The following is an 18971-nucleotide window of genomic DNA, read 5'->3' on the forward strand; positions in this document are numbered from 1 at the left end:
TGTATATTTACTGCATCTGGAGTAGAAATCAGGTAAAATTATGGCGGAATATTTATCATTTGCTAAAATTGGTAATATTTTTGCTTATTACATGAATTCACTGTTTGAGGAGGATGTTAATGTGCCAATTACTGGCCTATATGCCATAATGGCAGTTAGCTTGCTGGTACAAATAGTGTTACTAGCCAAAGGACTCAGGAATAGGGATAAGGATAATCTCACCACCTACTTACAGGAAATAACAGCTTTACGATTAGGTCAGACCACAATTGTGCAGCAAATGGAACAGAAATTGGATGATAAGCTTGGCTCTGTGTCCAATACACTAAAGACAGAGCTGTCTGATGAGATGCAGTGTATTTATGATAAGATAAACACAGAGAGATCCTCCATGTCTGAGGCCTTAGAGGCTAGGCTGTCAGAAGACCATGACCAGCTAAAGAATATCTGTAGCCAGCTAGAAACTCAGATAGGCAATGTTACCCAGCAACTAGATGCAACAGTGCAAAATACCCAGCATAGGGTTGAAGAATTGGACAATGCCATTCAATCAGTTATTGAAGCATCCAAGGTAGCAGATCAGAAATTTGAGTCTAGATTTGAATGTTTGGAAGATAATTTACAGTACAGGGCTGACAGATTACATAGGTCCATACGGTCGATTGCTGAGGACTCAAAATCAGCAAATCATGACCTGGAATCTAGACTCCAATACCTAGAAGGCAGTTTCCATGCCATCCAGATGCTGCCTAAGGATGATCGTATTAAAGACCTAGAAAAACATGTAGATGAGCAGTTGGAGCAATTTACAGATTCACTAACGTGCTTGGAATCTTTTATAATTAAGGAGATTGAAACTTTTCAAAATGATATCATTGCTAGGCTTAAAGATCAATGGGATGCCTCATAAGCAGAATCACTCCAATCCCAGGCACCTACTCCACCCAGGTATCGTGACTATTCTTCTAAGGTTGTTACTCGTACACCATTAGTGTACCCAGCTACCATGGTAGAAAAGCCAGCTTCTAAGAAACACCCTCATGGACGGATGGCTTATGAATGGCAACCTATACAGCTGAAGGATCTTAAGAATATTAAAGAATCAGTTGTCTCATATGGTCTCCATAGCCCATACGTAAAACAGCTATTACATTCATGGGCAACCTTTAACAGGGTGACACCCACAGATTGGGAACGATTGGTAGCAGCTGTACTTGAGAATTCATGCCAAATCCAGTGGAAGGCATTGGTAAGGGAAGAGGCAAAGCTCCTTGAGCATCAGGGCATAAAGGAAGGTTTTGAAGCCCCTCTAGATAAGCTTCTTGGTCAGGGTATTTATGCTGACCCACAGGTTCAGGCTGAATATGATGACGATATACTGTCTCTATGCAGGAAAGCAGCATTAAATGCCTGGGATAAGGTTTGTGAGCCAGGAGAATGCCTAGAAGCTTATACCAGAATAGAACAGGGACCTACAGAACAGTTCCAGGACTTCTTACAAAGGTTAACTAGGGCAGTAGAATTACAGGTAACAGATCCAGAAACAAGACAATCAATTATATATACAATAGCTTATGAAAATGCAAACCCTATATGCAAAAGGATACTTTTGCCTTTAAAGATCAGATCAGCTCCACTAGAAGAATGGGTTTTGATTGCAGCCAACATTGACTATAATGTGCAAGATACTGGAGCTTGGGTAGGAGAAGCCATCTCCAAAGGTTTAAAACGGCAACAGGAAATTAAAAGTTCTAGAGGTGAGGATATAAGGGCTTGTCAAGGAGAAGCACCTTACAGAGGTCAACATAGGTCCCAAGAGGCTAGAGGTTACTACTACTATGAACCAGAACCTTGGGGAGGAAGAGCCTTCCCCTAGAGACCATGAAGGCTCCAGGAACCTAGATGTTTCAACTGTGGTAAAATGGGACATACTAAGAGAAATTGTAGACAAATGAATTCTAACAATGCCTCATATGGAAGGCCACTGCCTTCTGGATTGTGTAGAAGATGTGGTAAGGGCAGACACTGGACCAATGAATGTAGATCGACCAGGGACATACAAGGAAACCCCTTAAGGTCGGGAAACCCCGAGGGGGGACTCAAGAAGGCCCCCACATTGAGAAAGGTCAGGTCATTCCCAATAGCAGTGGAAGACAATCTCTCACAGGAACAATAGATAGTTCTTTGCCTATTGTGAAAAAAGATACTGCTCTAGATGGTAGTTTGAATAGTGATGAAGAATCAAGTGTGAATGGACAAAATGAGAAACGCATATTTTGGCAAGCTTCTATTAATGATAAAAGGCCTCAGTTAAAAGTGAAAATTAATAATAAAGTTATTTCTGGCTTAGTGGACACTGGGGCGGATGTAACTATTATTACTCAAAAGTCTTGGCCTCAGAAATGGCCTCTTAGAGAGGCGAATGTACAATTTTTAGGAATTGGAACTCTATCTAGAGTTCGACAGAGTGTTAACTCAGTGGTCTGCATTGGACCAGAAGGACAGAGAGGGATACTGAAACCATGCATGGCAGATATAGCTATAAATCTCTGGGGTCATGATCTCTTACAGCAATGGAATACTCAGATTAACATTCCTCCAGTGTCAGATACAAATTATGTATAATCTTTAGATAGTAGAAAAGATCTGGTAAGACGCTATGGAAAACGGTTACCAACCATCCATGCTGTACAGAAACTAGGTACAAATGATGGACCTTCAGAGGAGCCAACGGCCCTACCATTGAAGTGGCCTACAGATGAACCAGTTTGGGTAGGACAATGGCCTATGACCTCTGAGAAGCTAGAGGCTTTAGAAAAGTTAGTACAGGAACAGCTAGATGCTGGACATATAGAGGAATCTACCAGTCCTTGGAATTCTCCTGTATTTGTTATCAAAAAGAAGTCAGGTAAGTGGAGAATGCTGACAGACCTGAGAGCCATAAATAAGGTAATTCAACCAATGGGCTCTCTGCAACCTGGAATGCCATTACCTTCCTTAATACCTAAAGGATGGCCTATCATAGTCATTGATCTAAAAGACTGTTTTTTCACAATACCGTTACAGGAAAATGATAGAGAAAAATTTGCATTTACTGTACCAACTCTTAATAATTCACAGCCAGTTAGGAGATATCAGTGGAGGGTTTTGCCACAAGGAATGCTAAATAGCCCTACTTTGTGTCAACACTTTGTACAGCAACCTTTGGGAATAATTCGTAAGAAATTTTCACAATCTCTTGTTTATCATTACATGGATGATATTCTTTTATCAGATTCTAATAAGGAAACTTTGGAATGTATGTTTGAAATGGTGAAGGAAGTTCTGCCTCATTGGGGATTACAGATTGCCCCAGAAAAGATACAAAGAGGAGATTCTATTAACTATTTAGGTTACAAGATAGACTTACAAAGAATCAGACCTCAAAAGGTACAAATTAGGAGAGATTGGTATCAAACTCTTAATTCTCTTCAGAAATTATTAGGGGAAATTTCTCAATTACAGACGATTATTGGTGTAGAAGGACATGACTTAAAGCATTTAAAAATGGCCCTTAAAGGTGATAAGGACCTAAACAGTCCTAGAACATTATCTGCTGAGGCAGAAAAGGAGTTACAATGGGTAGAAAACAGAATATTGAATGCACATGTAGATCGGATAAACCTTAATTTAGACTGTATTCTGGTTATCTTGCCATCCAGAGAATATCCTTCTGGAATTCTGATGCAGAGGGAAGACACTATATTGGAATGGATATTTCTGCCACATAAACAGAATAAAAAGTTAAAGACATATACAGAAAAGATTTCTGATTTGATTTTAAAGGGTAAAGTAAGACTTCGTCAGCTGACTGGAAAAGATCCAGCAGAAATTATAGTACCGTTAACTAATGAGGAAATTTCTTCCTTATGGAAAGATAATGAATATTGGCAAATAGCTCTTACTGACTTTTTGGAACAATTAGCAACAACTATCCCAAAACTGACAGAATTAAATTCATAAAAAAGACAGTCTGGATTCTTCCATGTATTGTAAGACAAACTCCCATTTCTGGAGTTCTTACCTTCTACACTGATGCCAACAAATCAGGTAAGGCAGGTTATAAAGCAGGTGAGGTAAGTAAAGTAGTTCAAAGTCCATATACATCTGTACAGAAGGCAGAATTATATGCAATTCTCATGGTACTTAAGGATTTTACAGAACCTCTTAATATAGTTACTGATTCTCAGTATGCAGAGAGAGTTGTGTTACATATTGAGACTGCAGAATTTGTTCCTGATAATACAGAATTAACTTCTCTGTTTTTACAATTACAGGAAACTATCATAAACAGAAGTAATCCTATATACATTACACATATCAGATCCCATACGGGTCTGCCTGGCCCACTAGCACAAGGCAATGATGAGATTGATCATTTATTAATTGGAAGTGTGCTAGAAGCCTCAGAATTACATAAGAAACATCATGTAAATAGAAAAGGATTGAAAAGGACTTCTCCATAACTTGGCAACAAGCCAAGGAGATAGTGAAAAACTGTCCTACTTGTTCCTTTTATAATCAAACTCCATTGCCAGCAGGTTGTAATCCTAAGGGCATTTGGAGAAATGAGGTTTGGCAGATGGATGTCTTTCACTTTGCAGAGTTTGGAAATTTGAAATATGTGCATCATACTATAGACACATTCTCAGGGTTCCAATGGGCTACTGCTCTTAACTCTGAAAAAGCTGATTCTGTTATTACACACCTGCTAGAGGTGATGGCAATTATGGGTATACCTGCACAAATAAAAACTGACAATGCTCCAGCATATGTCTCTACAAAACTGGAACAATTTTTCAAATATTATAACATAAAGCATGTTACTGGTATACCACACAATCCTACAGGACAAGCAGTGGTTGAGCGATCTAATAGAACACTTAAGGAGATGCTCAACAAACAAGCTTGGAAGACTAAACCCCCAAACATAGGTTGCATAATGCTTTATTAACACTAAACTTTCTTAATGCCAATGAAAAAGGACAAACAGCTGCAGAAAGACACTGGACTACGGAAAAAACTGCTGAACTCAATCAGCCGGTATACTTCAAAGATGTATTAACTTCTGAATGGAAACCAGGACATGTGTTACTTTGGGGTCGGGGTTTTGCATTGGTTTCTACAGGAGAAGAAAAACTTTGGATACCATCAAAGTTGATCAAGATTCGAGTAGAAAAGGAAAAACCTCTTGACGAGGACAAATGACACGCATTCTACTAAGGTATATCTTATAAACTAAATAGAAACCTCCCAAAGGAAAGGGAAGTGTTTTGCTTTTATCTTCACAGGAAAACTCATCTTCAGAAGGCAAAGGACACTGCATGGGTAGATACTTAAGAAGAGAAGGTAGCTATACCATATTGTAAAATTTACAGATGTCTCTCAAAAAACTCTATTTCTCTTTATTTCCTAGTCCCTATTCAATTAAACCAATGCTGGATTTAGAGATGGATTTGGCTTTCCTCGTCTAAAATCCAAGCATGTTATTTAACTAAACTTTAGTGTTTCTGTGTTGTATCAAGAAGCCAATTGATGTAACACAGACTAAAAGAAGAATTTGGGGACTGTCTTTGTCTTTTCTTGGATCTTTCTCTCAAGGTGTACACCCTTTCATAATTTTTATGCTCTCATGGTTGCATTACCCAGCATGTGTACATACACAAGCAAACATTTCTCTGCTAACTGTTTATTTTTTAGTCCCACACAGCCAATGAAGACTTGCCTGACAGCAATCCCTGGACACCCTGCAAAGAAAATGGGCCACACCTCCTCGACTGCACTGGATCCAACTTGCTCCATTGACACTCTGGCCAAACTTTCGGATACTGACTTCAATCAAGTTGAGGATTTCAAGCGAGATCTTCAATCAAGTGAATCCCATGTAACATGGACTGGATACAATTCATTCAAGACTTTCACTATACTAACATTTTCTTCCTACAGGACCCCACATGACTATCATCGTCCCATTTCAGCAGGAAGTAACTTGGAGGATGCTATGCCCCCTTTCCCCATTGTTGTAACTTAGGATAGTGTAGATACCTAGTTAGGGATAGCTTCCTATTGTTTTTGGTTGGAATTGGAATGAGGTGTTCAGGCTTGGATACCTCTGTCAGATGACTTTAGGGTTTAGTTAAAATAGATAGTTAGGATGTGACATAAGCAGATTGTTGTATCATCTTATATTTTACCTTTATGATTGTTAATTTTGGATACTTTATACTGTTAAGTTTTAATCCTCTTTTAGACTAAAAGGGGAATTGTAGGGAAAGCTGTAGCCACGCCTTCTTAGGGGCTGGCTACAGGTGTGCCTGACCAGGCTTGTGAGGGCGTGGTCAGAGTGACATAGTGGGACTGCGTTTTCGGTTTCGGTTTCTCTTTGGTACTTGCAGACAGGCTGCTGACCCACAGGCTGGCTAGGTCGCTCTGTAAGTAAGGCTTTTCCCTATTAAATAACCTTATATTTCTACCTGACTCCGTATTGGTAATTTCCCACTATAGTGCATAACTAAATAGAGAGTTCTCAACAGAGAAATCTAAAATGGCTGAAAGACACTTGGAAAAGTGCTCAACATCCTTAGCCACCAGGGGAATGCAGCTCAAAACCATTCTGAGATACCATGTTACTCCTATCAGAATGACTAAAATCAATAACACCAATGACAGTCTAAGCTGGAGAGGATGTGGAGAAAGAGGAACACTCCTCCATTTCTGGTGGGAGTGCCAACTTGTACAACCATTTTGGAAATCAGTATGGTGTTTTTTTGAGGAAAATTTGAATCGGCCTGCCTCAAGATTCTGCAATTCCTCTCTTGGGCATATTCCCAAAGAATGTACATTCATACAATAAGGACATATGTTTCAACTATGTTCATAGCAGCATTGTAATAGCCAGAACCTGGAAGCAACCTAGATGGCCCTCAACTGAAAAATGTGTAGAGAAAATGTGGTACATTTACAGAATGGAGTACTACTCAGCAGAAAAAAACAAAAAAATAAAACAATGGAGTCTTGAAATTTGCAGGCAAATGGATGGAACTAGAAGAAACCATCCTGAGTGAGGTAACCCAGTAACAAAAAGATAAACATGGTATGTAATCACTCATATATGATTTTTAGACATAGCAAAGGATTACCAGTCTACAATACACACTGCCAGAGGAGATAGGAAACAAGGAGGAGCCCAAGAGAAGATTGCATAGTCCCTCAAAGAAGGGGAGGGGGACAAGAATCCCTGAACAAAGTAGGAGCACGTGACATGGGTGGAGAGGAAGGAGGTAGGAAGGGAAGAAGGGGAGGGGGGAGGAGAACAAGAGTACTGATATATGGGAAGAATAGAGGAGGGCAAGCAAGGAGATGCTTTGATAGAGGGAGACAGTACAGATATGGAGAGAGGTCTGGCATAGGGGAAATGTTAGGGGATCCACAGGGATGACCTCAACTAGGAATCTAAGCAGTGGTGGAGAAAATGCCATTGATGCCCTTCCTCTATAATGAGATTGGTGTCTACCTAGGTTACCATTCCTAGAGCCTTCATCTAGTAACTGTTCAAAGGCACCCACAGCTAAGCACTGGGCCATACTAATGGAATTCAGTTATGGAGAGGGTGGAGGGATGAGCAAAGGAGCCAAAACAGGGTGGAGAGACCTGCAGAAACAGTGCACCTGACTTAGTGACAGCATGGAGACCCAAGTCATAAAGCTGCAGAAACAGCATTGGACCAAACCAAGCCCTCTGAATGTGGGTGCTAGCTAGGAGGCCAGGGCAGTCTATGGGACCTTTAACAGTGGAGCCAGTTTTCAACTCTAGAGCACAAATGCACTTTGGGTACCCATTTCCTATGGAGGGATACTGTTGCAGCCCAGACACAACAAGGAAGGCCTGGGCCTTCCCCCAACGATATGACAGACTTTGAAGGGCCCTAGTGGAGGGCCTCACTGTCCCTGCGGAGGGAGTTGGGGGATGGGTTGTGGGTTTGTTGGGGAACATGGGAGGATGGGAGTCGAGGGAATGGGGGGGATGGATATGTAAATATGAGTGAAAATTAAAGAATTTAAATTAAAAAAAGAAAAAAGAAAAGGGAAAAGAAAAACAAAACAAATACCCAAAATTTACTCCTATCATTCCATATCTTCTAGATACCAATGTGTTGGAATGATTTATTTACTTACTTAGGTTTTGAGATAGGGTTTCATGAAGCTTAGACTTCTCCTGCAACTTGTTACATAGTTGAGGATAACCATAACTTCTGATAGTTTTTTTTTTTTAATTGCCTCCTGAGCCCTGGTGTTCCAGGCATGTTCTACCATTCCTAAGTGATACATGGTTTGATTTTCAAAGTTTCTGCTTGAGCTGCTGACTTGATTTTCACAGATTGTTAGATGAATTTTAGCTTGAGATTAGGACAGGATTTCCAGAAATTTCCAAAATGTTTTGAAACAGAAATGTCTTGAAACATACTGCTGACATTTTATACTGTATATTTATGTGGTACAGTGTTCTCAGCATTGCTGTATACAGAGCCAATACCAGTGATCAATGTGAGGAAAAAGGCACTATCTTTTTCAGACTAGATTTAATTTTTCATGTAAAAATAGTCAAGTATGACTCTGGAATCCAGTTGCAGATTGGAAGGAGTGCTGAGCAAAGGGGTCAATACCAGGCTGGAGAAACCCACAGAAACAGCTGACCTGAACAATGGGTTGCTCAAGGACCCCAGACTGATAGCTGGGAAACCAGCATAGGACTGTTCTAGAACCCCTGAAGGAGGAAGTCAGCTTGAAGGTTTGGACAATCTACCGGGCCACTGGTAGTGGATCAGTATTTACCCCAAGTACACAAATGAACTTTGGGAGCCCTCCCTCTCCTCATAGAGGGATACTCTCACAGCCTAGACACACTGGGGAGGGTCTAGACCCTGCTCCACATGATATGATGGACTTTGAAAATCTCCCCAAGGAAGGCCTCACTCTCCCTGGGGAGCAGAATAGGGTTGGGATAAGGGGCTCAGTGGGGAGTAGGAGAGGAGGGGAGGGAGAAGGAACTGAGATTGCCATGTAAAAGAAGCTTTTTTCTAATTTAAATAAAATATAGTCAAGCATGTCCATCTCATTAGTATACACAAATGATAAAATTATAGCTATACTAAAGGATTTTTAAATATAAAGTTTATTATGAGTTTTAAGTGATAAATATTCAATTGCCTTGCCTACCTTATATACCTGGCTTCCCATAAAAATGTCTCAGGTAGTAAGCAATCTTGAGAATAAAAGTTTAGGCAATTCTGATGTTGGGAAGATGCTTGATATGTCTGAGAGCTATAAGGCTGCTTTTTTGTGATGTTTAGCTTTCGTTTTCAACTAGATACAACCGCAACCACCAGGGGCCAGGCTCTCCTTGAGTGATCGTCTATATGTGGATTGTCTTAATTGATATGAGAAGACTCAGCCAACTGAGGCAGCACTGTTTCATAACAAAGATTTCTGAACTGTGTAAGAGTGGGCCAGTAAGCTGAGCACAAGTACTCACACAAACAACATGCATATAGTTGTCTCTCTTGACTGTGGATGTCATGTAACCTACTGCAAGTTCCTGCCTGTACTTGTGGTCAATGATGAGCTGTATCCTGTAATCATAAGTAGAATGATTAAGTTTAAGTTTCCTTTTTCAAGGTATTTTTTTCTTAGTCACAGAAATGATGCTCAGATGTTTTTGAAGTGTAAAACCCTGAAGCCAGCACTTTCTTGGACTCAGGTGCTTCTCTCCTTCCTTTGCCCAGTAAGTATCTTCCATTTGCTTTCTTTTGTTTGTTTGATTTGGCTTGGCTACTTCCAGAACTAACAGTGAGTTTGAAGTACACACACTTCTTAGCAGCGCCTCTCTGCACCCTAAAGAGTCACAGACTCTACATGGACATTCTTAATGTGTTGTGTTTTCTGTGCAATTTTGTTTCTAAAATTTGTTTGCCAAGTTCCCCTTGACACATTGCTTTCCTTGAGAGTTACAAAGCATAGCACCACAGTTAATTTTTTCATTTTGTGACATCATTAATAATGCATGACACAAGCATGTATCTTAGCATAGACCATCAAGAAAGTACCAGTTGAGAGCATCACTTAAAATTAGAAATTTAGAACATCAACCTTTCTTTCTTCCATAAGTCTTTAATAGTGTCACAAGAAAAATAAGAAAGCAAATTTTATTTTTCAGTTAAGTCGTAGCTCACCTTTCGAGGTCCTGTGCTTTTTAGTTCAAATACATCCATTGTGTAATTAACTCTACGTCCATAGTGGTCAAATTGGACATTCCCAGTCAGCCCTTGAATTCGAACCTGTGAAGGAAAAAGAAAACATACACATATTCATTTGCAGCTTCACTTAAGGAAATCTCTTACCACTAGGCTAAGGACTATAGCAGGCTGCTGGATTAAAAGCTACAATCAATTCTCTGGAATGTTACTGCATTCTTAAGCTATTGAGATGGAGCCTGGAGGAGGAATATGCAAGGATATTAAAACTTATTTTGCTTTATACCTACAAGATGAATTTTTTTGTATTGCAAAGTTTTCATTTTAACTAACATAATTCTTTCACAACATTGAAATATGCTTTGTAGAACAGAATTGTATTTTCTTAGAGTCACTCTACAGTTTTCTATATCCTTACAATATATAGTATATAGTATATATATTATATAGTACACATAACATAATATTTCCTTACAGTATATAAAAAACTAAAAATATATTATTTGAAAACATCCAAGCACATTGGATTCCAAGTTGTCTTTTTTGATTCACATTCATTTAACTTATGCTTTGAACTTATTACATTTCATAGGAATAAATGTAATATCTTCAACACTTATTATTTGAAACATATTGTTTGTGTGAGTATAAAAGAATAAAACTAATATGTTAATCCAAATTTAAAGATTCCTTGAAGCAGTCCTTGAAGCAGATCTTCTAAACATTTCTTCTTCTTTGTTGACACAGTTTTATATGTGTATAAAGCCCTGGACTTCTTATGGCTAGTGATGCTAATGATGCTTTGTGGTATATGAGCTGTAAGCAGATGTGAATGCCATTGTTGAAACAAAGCAATTAATTGTCATTTCAGCAATTCCTTACAACAACAACCTGTTGATTGAAAATGGTAGCTGCTCTGGCAGGCTGGGTCCTTGAGCCACTTTATGGAGCACATGGTTCTTGCCAGCAAAATATGTCTACATTGAACCCCATCATGCTTCTAGACCTTGTTGGAGTTATGGTGTTATCTCTACTACACATCCATATAAGGAATAAACACTGAGGTTCTACCTAAAATGTTTTGACTTGTAGAAGGCTTGATATATTAACATGAAAATTGTAATAGACATTAATGCTCAGATGAGTCAGCTTTAAAAAACCCAACATACAGTGCTTATAAAAGATCATACAATAAAGCAAAGGTATGAGTTACCTGTTTCAGTGTTCTCTCCATGTCAATTCCCTGGCCCCAGGGAGCAGCAGGGTTTGCCAGACAATCCCCAGCATTTCCTCTCCTTGAAATGTCAATTTTCTGTCTTCTGAGACTTCGGAAAGTTTCAGCCATCACCAGAACTCCATCATAAGTCAGAGCAGAGGTGTACTGAGAATGTTAAAGTGTAGATAAAGGCAGATGTGAAAATCTAGCACAATGAATAACATGTGTCTCTGTTGGTTTATGACAAAAACTCAATCTTTTCCCAAGAGCCAGCATGGTACTGATAATTTATTGATGTTGGCTTTGGGAATAACTGCTCTGGCTTGAACACAAAGACTGTATGCCACATCTTATTGTTCTTAATTTTAGAGGATAAAACCCACTCTGAAAATAGAGACCATAAAGCACAAATTTCCATCATCTGGAAGAGAAAGGTTCAGGTTGGGACTTTAGATTGTGTTTCAGTATGAACAGCTAAAGGATGGATACTACACAGTATTGCTATATCCTGCATTGCAGTGGCTGAGGACCAGGGGGCTGGGCCGTCTTGTTCTTTCCTTGTCCCCTGATGCCTAGCAGTGTTCTCTGAGCCTTGCTTTGCATTCAACTTGAAGTATCTCTGTTTAGTCTCCCAGAGGAATTGTTTGTTATTATTGAGAAATGTAATGCTAGGAATAACATCTATTTTATTCAACTTCAACAGTGTATTCACCTGTCATCCAATGAGTGCGCTCAAGAGAACTTACCATTGCTTTAAGTTTCCAACTCCCCAGCCCAGCATCAATGTAGAAATACCAAGTAGAAACCATCTATCTAATGACCATCCATGTTTCTCCTTGGGAAAAAAGTGCGCCCTCAGGGCAAGATTATTATTGTAACACAGTGTGAAAGACCAAGAGGAAAATGTGATCTGGGGGTAAATTTGGTGATCTTTGATTAGAGAATTACTAAACACCTGGATGGTAAGACATCTGTGGTAATATATTGTTTATGATTTGTTAAAGCCCCTGGAGATCAAAATAGCAAAGCAGCCATACTAGTTAGTCATAGAATCCAGGCACACACCTTTAATTCCAGGATGCAGGATTAAGAAGTCAATAGATCTCTGAGTCCAAGACCACTCTAGGCTACAAGAGAGTGAATCAGAGCTCATGTGTTTAATCCGAGGATTTGAGAGGTATAAAAGTAGAGGCATTCAGTCTGAGAGTTAGTCTCTAGCCACACTGTGGAGGAGCATAGCAGTCTGAGTGAAACTGAGGAGCAGTGAAGTTGGGAGAAGTTTAAGGATCTCCCCTTTGGTCTGAACAGAGGTAGAGGTAAGAGCTAGTGGCTGGATGCTTTGCTTTTCTGATCTTCAGCTTGAAGCTTAAACCCCAGTATCAGTTTCTGGGTCTTTTATTTATTATGCTACAATATTGTTTAAGCATTGCAGATCATCAACTACTAGGCATGACAATAACTGCATTGTCTCCTTCAGGAATTCCATATAATTAACACTTTTTACACCTGTGTCAGGGGGAAGTATATGCCATGTTAAACAGGGGATGAACATGTTTTGTTTGCCTACAAATGAAGAAAAAACATTTGGAATTCTGAATATAGAAACTAAACTAAGACAATATGATCATTAAACAAAAAAGCTAACATTTGAAGGAAGAGAAAAATAAAACTACATGAATTTCAAGAAAGCACTTTTAAGCAGTATAGAAACTGAGTATGAAGCTTGAATTAACAGGATATACAAGGTTTATGTAATGTGAGAGAGCTGCTAAGTGAACAGACTTACACAAAGGCTTGTGCCCTCTCAGTTAGCTTGGAGGAGCTGGAGGAAAAGAAGCAAAAGTTATGAAAATGAATATATCTTCCCTTTTGCTCCACTCAACATGTCTCTGAGGAGAAAAAGCTTCAAATCATCTTTCTCTAAGGCAAGAAAATTAAAAGGAGAAATGACTTTTTCCCCAAAACAAACTTGTTGAAGACCTAAAGGCCAAAGGTTAAAGTGCACTACATGTGTGCCAGAATCAAGAGATCAAAACAAAAGCAAAGAAAAGTATTGTCCCTTTTTTCCCAGTAGTGGGAAAGAAGCTGAGAAGAGATGGTACAAACCAAACAAAACACACCAAACACACTTGCTTTCTTGGAAAGTGACTATCCATTTTTTATGAATGTGAAGTAGAAGAAGGCAGCCATGTCACATAGTGAGACACAGTGCAAAGGAGACAGCCATCTGGAGAAGCAAAATCCTGGAATTTCACATGACAGAAAGCTTACAGAGGCTGGGGTTTAGACTGGCTTTGTCTTATCAAAGGCTCCAACTCTTTTTCATGTGCCTTACTTTGTTACAGTCTAGAAAAGCATATTTATGGATACCCAGCTCATAGATGACATGTAGAAAATGCATATAAATAAACATTTCATTCCTGGGACACTTTAAAACTGCTTCTTAGCCTGGGGTTACTTGTTGTCCTACTCATCAATCAGAATGGAGAAGTGAATTCTTCTCACCATTATTAGGTACAGAAGACAAACACAGGCAAAATAGTGTTCAGTAGATGTTGAATTTTGACAGGAAATAACTAAAATAAATTCAACTTCTGTTACTCAGGTTTATAGGATGTGGAAGATACATGTTACGAAGCACAAAGCAGAATAATAAAAAAGTATTTACTACAGTTGTTGTCAGGATGACTTTTCATGTACGACCTAAGATCTGGGAGCAGAACATAGGTAGACACAGCTAGGAAATACGAGAATATGATGGTTGTTAATGGATGGTCATGGCCCTACAGGAGTTTACAGGTGTCAAGTGTTAAGTATGGTATGTCCTTACTGAGAACTGCAGAGTCCTAATGTCACAGAGACTATAAATGAAGATCTCAGGGAAGGTGAAACTTGAAGTTAACTTTGGAATAAAGTTGGAGTGGATGGATATTGCAGATAAAAGTGGAGGACTGTGGAGGTGGACACTTAAACTTGGTGAGTGACACAACAGCACAATAGTGCTGTTTAACTGGAGCCATCAGAAAGGTAGCAGAGGATCATCAAATCAAAGGACATTCCAGTGTTTTTTTATTATTATAAATTATTATTATTATTTCTTTTAGTGCAAGAAAATGATGAGATCAGAGGTCATATGTTGATTCTTGTTTAAAACACTAACCAATTGGAATACAGTTCAGTTAATTATAACTAACTCTTATTTTTATGGACTGTTTTTGAACTTTCTTACTCATTAACAATTATTTGCAAGCTCCAAATCAACACTTACTGATACTTTTGTAGGCACTTATGGGTATGTATAGAGTAGTGAAATATTTGATTCATCCAATATGAAAAGTCTCAGCTCTAGTTAAATAAAGAAACACTAATTGTTTTTTACTTCTGCTTTCATGCTGTAAAAAAAAAAGTGTACTTTTTGTGGTCAAGTAGGTAGTGTTTTCCTCAAATTTGTGCTTTTTTACAGATTACAGATTAAAATAGCCTGAAACATAGCGCTGATTGCTGAATAATGGCTGGAATGTGAGAAGGTTCTGGTATTTCTGAGAAACGTATATACTAAGTACACTTCCTACTAGCATAGGCTAAGAGTTGTTGAGAACGAATGAGGTCAATACTATGAAAGCACAAATAAGTTAACTACAACAAATAAAACAAGATTGTGTATTGATTACTTGACAGAAGGTCATAACTAGAGGCTCTTGGAAACTAATCTAATGTTTCTTCTAAGAACAATGCCTTAATATTTGGTCACTCACTACTTGAGGAAGCTTTTCAGAACATAATCACAGATGGTAGCAATTGACGGCATATGTGTATTAAATGGCTTCTGGATACCTAGAATCATGCTAAGATCTGTAAAAACCTTATATATTGTATGATTTCTGTTACAATGTGCTATATAGCTGTATTTATGAAATTACCTTGAAAATGTTTTCAATATAAATAGATGTTAATGAACCAGAATTATTATAAACATATACCCCAAAGGCATCCCACACATTAAAACATAGTAAATAACCCAAAGCAATAGTATGGAGAAGGCAATAGGGGACAATAAATGATCATTCTTCTGTATTCCATGGACCTCTGAAGTTTTACTCACAGGCAGCCAATTACCATATTCATTAACATACCACTTGCATTAAAATATCAAAGAAATATTAGCACATAGTGGAATCCATAAATACTTAATTTTGAAATTTCTTGATTCTATGTGGTACCTCTCTAATTCCAATATTGAATAGGGGAAATTGACAGCCTACAAACAAACCTTGTAGCTAGGAAATAGAATAGCTGACTGTACTCATTGATCTTAGTTTTTCTATGTCTGAGTTTCAAATTGCATATTAGAATTTGTCTGAAATAATAGGGTTAGGGAAATATTAGAGATTAAGATTAAGTAGTGGTCAAAACCACTAAGTTGGAGTCAGAACAGCATGCCATCATTGAGAGGATATCTAAGACCCAACCTTTCAGATGAGACAAAATGTATCCATGAACAGAAACATGGCAACATCCTCTGCAAATGCTAAGGACAGACTCATATATGTATAAAATCAGGTGGCTATCTCTTTTGCGAAGCTGGTACTCACATCTTTGGTGTCTACCATTATTCCCAAGTGCTTCTCTCTCTGATCTAATGTCTGTCTTAAATCTATGTTATACTCTTTTCTTGATAATGTACAACTTCATGTAATATGCATACCTATATACTTGTAGAGTATGTGCATATGCAACACACATATATGTTATACATATCATATAATAACACACACAGCATAGCAGAAAAGATTGTTGAGTGATGAAAAGAACTTGTTGATCTTGAAGATGACTGAATTTTGTTCTCAGCACCCATATTTTTGTTCACTACTGCCAGAAGTCAAGCCATCAGGGGATCTGCAACCTTCTTCCAGCCTTTTTGGGTACACTCACATATACAAACCCTTACACAGAGAAGCATGTTTATAATATAAAATATCTCTCTTTCAATTTAAGAATAAAACACTGGGCTCTTTAATTTATGTTTTTCATTTCTACTAAGTTTTGAACTTATCTACTTACTACAAACCATTTTAAAATGTGTTTTCTATCTGGGTAGAAAAGTTAATAATGGTCATTTAAATGTTAATTAATAAAACTTTTTAATGCCAAACTTCAAGGAGCTCACACAGAAGACAATAATAATACATTTCTTATGTTAATCTGACAGCTCTGTTATTAAATGAAGACATTTGAAAATTATTTTATTTTGTGGTATGTGTAAATGCTTGTGTGTGTATGTCTTATGTATGAATGTCCATGACTATGTGTTCACATGCCTGGAGGCTAGAAGTCTATTCTGCTGCTCTCCACCTTGGTCAGGACAGAGTCTTTTCACTGGACCGCCATGGCTGCTAGTGAGCTTCTGGGAAGGACCTGCCTGCCCCCACATTCCAGATTTGGGATTATAGGAGAACACTGCTGAACTAGTTTATGCTGGGGCTCTGACCTTGGATCCTCATGCTTGCATAGCCAGTCCTTTATCCATTGTACCATACACAGACCCCATCATTTGTAAATTTCTCAGTGCTTTGGCCATACAAAGACACTGAGAAGATGCCATAATGTGTCTGAAAGAATATGAAAAAGAATCATAGAATAAAAAGTATTAGCATAGGCTTGCCTATTAGGAATGCTTGCTGCTTTTGCATGGGAGCCAGGTTCTGTTCCCAGTCCACATGCAGTGGCTTAAAACTGGCTTACAACTGGTTCTGGGGATCTGACTCCTTATCCTGTCTTCTGAGGGCACCAGGAATGCCCATGGCACACAGATATATATGAAGGCAAAAACATTCACACACACACACACACACACACACACACACACACACACACACACAATAAAATGACCTAAGGATAAAAAAGCCAACAGCACACAATATACAGAAACAAGAAGATACCTTTGGAGGTGTTTCAGAGCCTGGATATTCTCTCTGATCTAGTTTCTTCCATCGATCCATTAGTTTGGTTACCATGGGCGTATTAAAATCTACCAGCTGGAATCCAGTGACATTGGCTCCACCGTGTATAAATCTCTCAAGAGAAATGTCCTTGAAACCCTGTAAATTAGTAGAAACCTCATCAAACTTAGTTCATTAAACATTTGTGTTCTTCAACTATACATAGGTTAATGAAGATTTCCTTCCTAGTCCATATAAACATAATTCTGTTAATTAAAGGAGAAACATGCTATTCCACTGATAATTAAGCAAATTGTTAGTGAGTGGTCTAGGTATGTGCATAGCCAATATTATGCACTAGGATTTATAGTATATCAGGATTTACTATATGCCAGGTTCTGTGATGATTACAGTTTATCTATACAGCTTATTCATTTCTTGGTGACTGGACAGCTCTGATTAATTTTAAGATAAGAAAATAAGGATCAGTAGTGTAAGGAAAAAATAACTTTTCATGGTTACATGCATATGCAATACAGCCCAGGGTTGATCAGATGAATTGGTGATTGTGTTGATCCTTCTACTTTGTAGTCCTTCATATTGTTATAGTAAGGTTTGCTGTTAATTTTATTAATTGCTATAATATTACCAGGAGAGAAAAGGCACAAAAGAAACCCAGGTTTTGATTCTCACCTCTGTTGCATTCTGATTTTAGATTACCTCAATGTCAAAACAGCAGGAAAATGCTTCCAGTATGCATTTAGTAATTGTGAGGGATTATTAATTAATTCAATTAATGGATATTTATATTGGGCCTGTTTTGTGCCAGCCAACTTGACAGCTCATCAGTAACATTCTCATTTTACTGATTAATAAACTAGACAACACAAAGCAAATTTATGTGCACACTGCCCATCAATCTCTAGCTACTAAACTGTCCATGGAGCATTTGTGTGCTTTTACCAGTGTACAGAGAAGACCCACAGGCAGGCAGATCATTTCACTATTTTCTAAAAGCCACAGTAATTCAGATCTTGCATTAGCTACTAATTGATGAGATTATCATTTTCTTTCAATCTTAGCTGTAATAGAAGATCTGCTAAGCCTTCTGTGTGGTTTTAGCCACAGCTGCAAGAGGCAGGCAAACTGCAGCCCTCAGGGATACCATCAGATGCAGCCTGTCATACAGTACACTGAAGGAAAAGGAGAAACAATTACTGTGTCTGACTGTAACAAATGCCTGTCAGTTATGGTTTGAATGAATGTTGGGTGGCTTGGCTAATTTCGGCTATATTTGTTTGAGTGAGGCAATATTTCCCCTTTAATTTAAGTTCTTATCATTTTATATAGAAAACTGATAGGATCTAGACTGTGAACCAGTTTCCTTGGCAACAGTTACTTTGGTGACCATTTACTTTTTTGTTGGAATCTACAGAAAATCATGGAAGTGAACTCCATCTAGGGCCACACTATAATGAAGTCACTTACTTCCCAGTTACTATTGGTTAACTATCAAAACAAAAAATGT

The 18971-nt window shown here is 38.3% G+C and overlaps 1 protein-coding gene across 3 annotated transcripts in view; it reads right to left on the bottom strand.

Moving 5' to 3' along the window:
* Gria4 (glutamate ionotropic receptor AMPA type subunit 4) overlaps window positions 1-18971 on the bottom strand; it is a 351745-nt gene that overhangs the window by 74647 nt on the left and 258127 nt on the right. For all 3 annotated transcript variants that reach the window (XM_035443428.1, XM_035443427.1, XM_035443429.1), the window contains exons 6-8: window positions 17444-17602; window positions 11502-11669; window positions 10268-10372 (exon numbers count right to left, since the gene is read on the bottom strand). In XM_035443428.1, coding sequence (XP_035299319.1) covers window positions 10268-10372; window positions 11502-11669; window positions 17444-17602 — 432 coding nt within the window. The remainder of the gene's footprint in view (window positions 1-10267; window positions 10373-11501; window positions 11670-17443; window positions 17603-18971) is intronic.

Source organism: Cricetulus griseus, chromosome 4 (genome assembly GCF_003668045.3).
Source record: "Cricetulus griseus strain 17A/GY chromosome 4, alternate assembly CriGri-PICRH-1.0, whole genome shotgun sequence".
Lineage (NCBI taxonomy): Eukaryota > Metazoa > Chordata > Mammalia > Rodentia > Cricetidae > Cricetulus > Cricetulus griseus.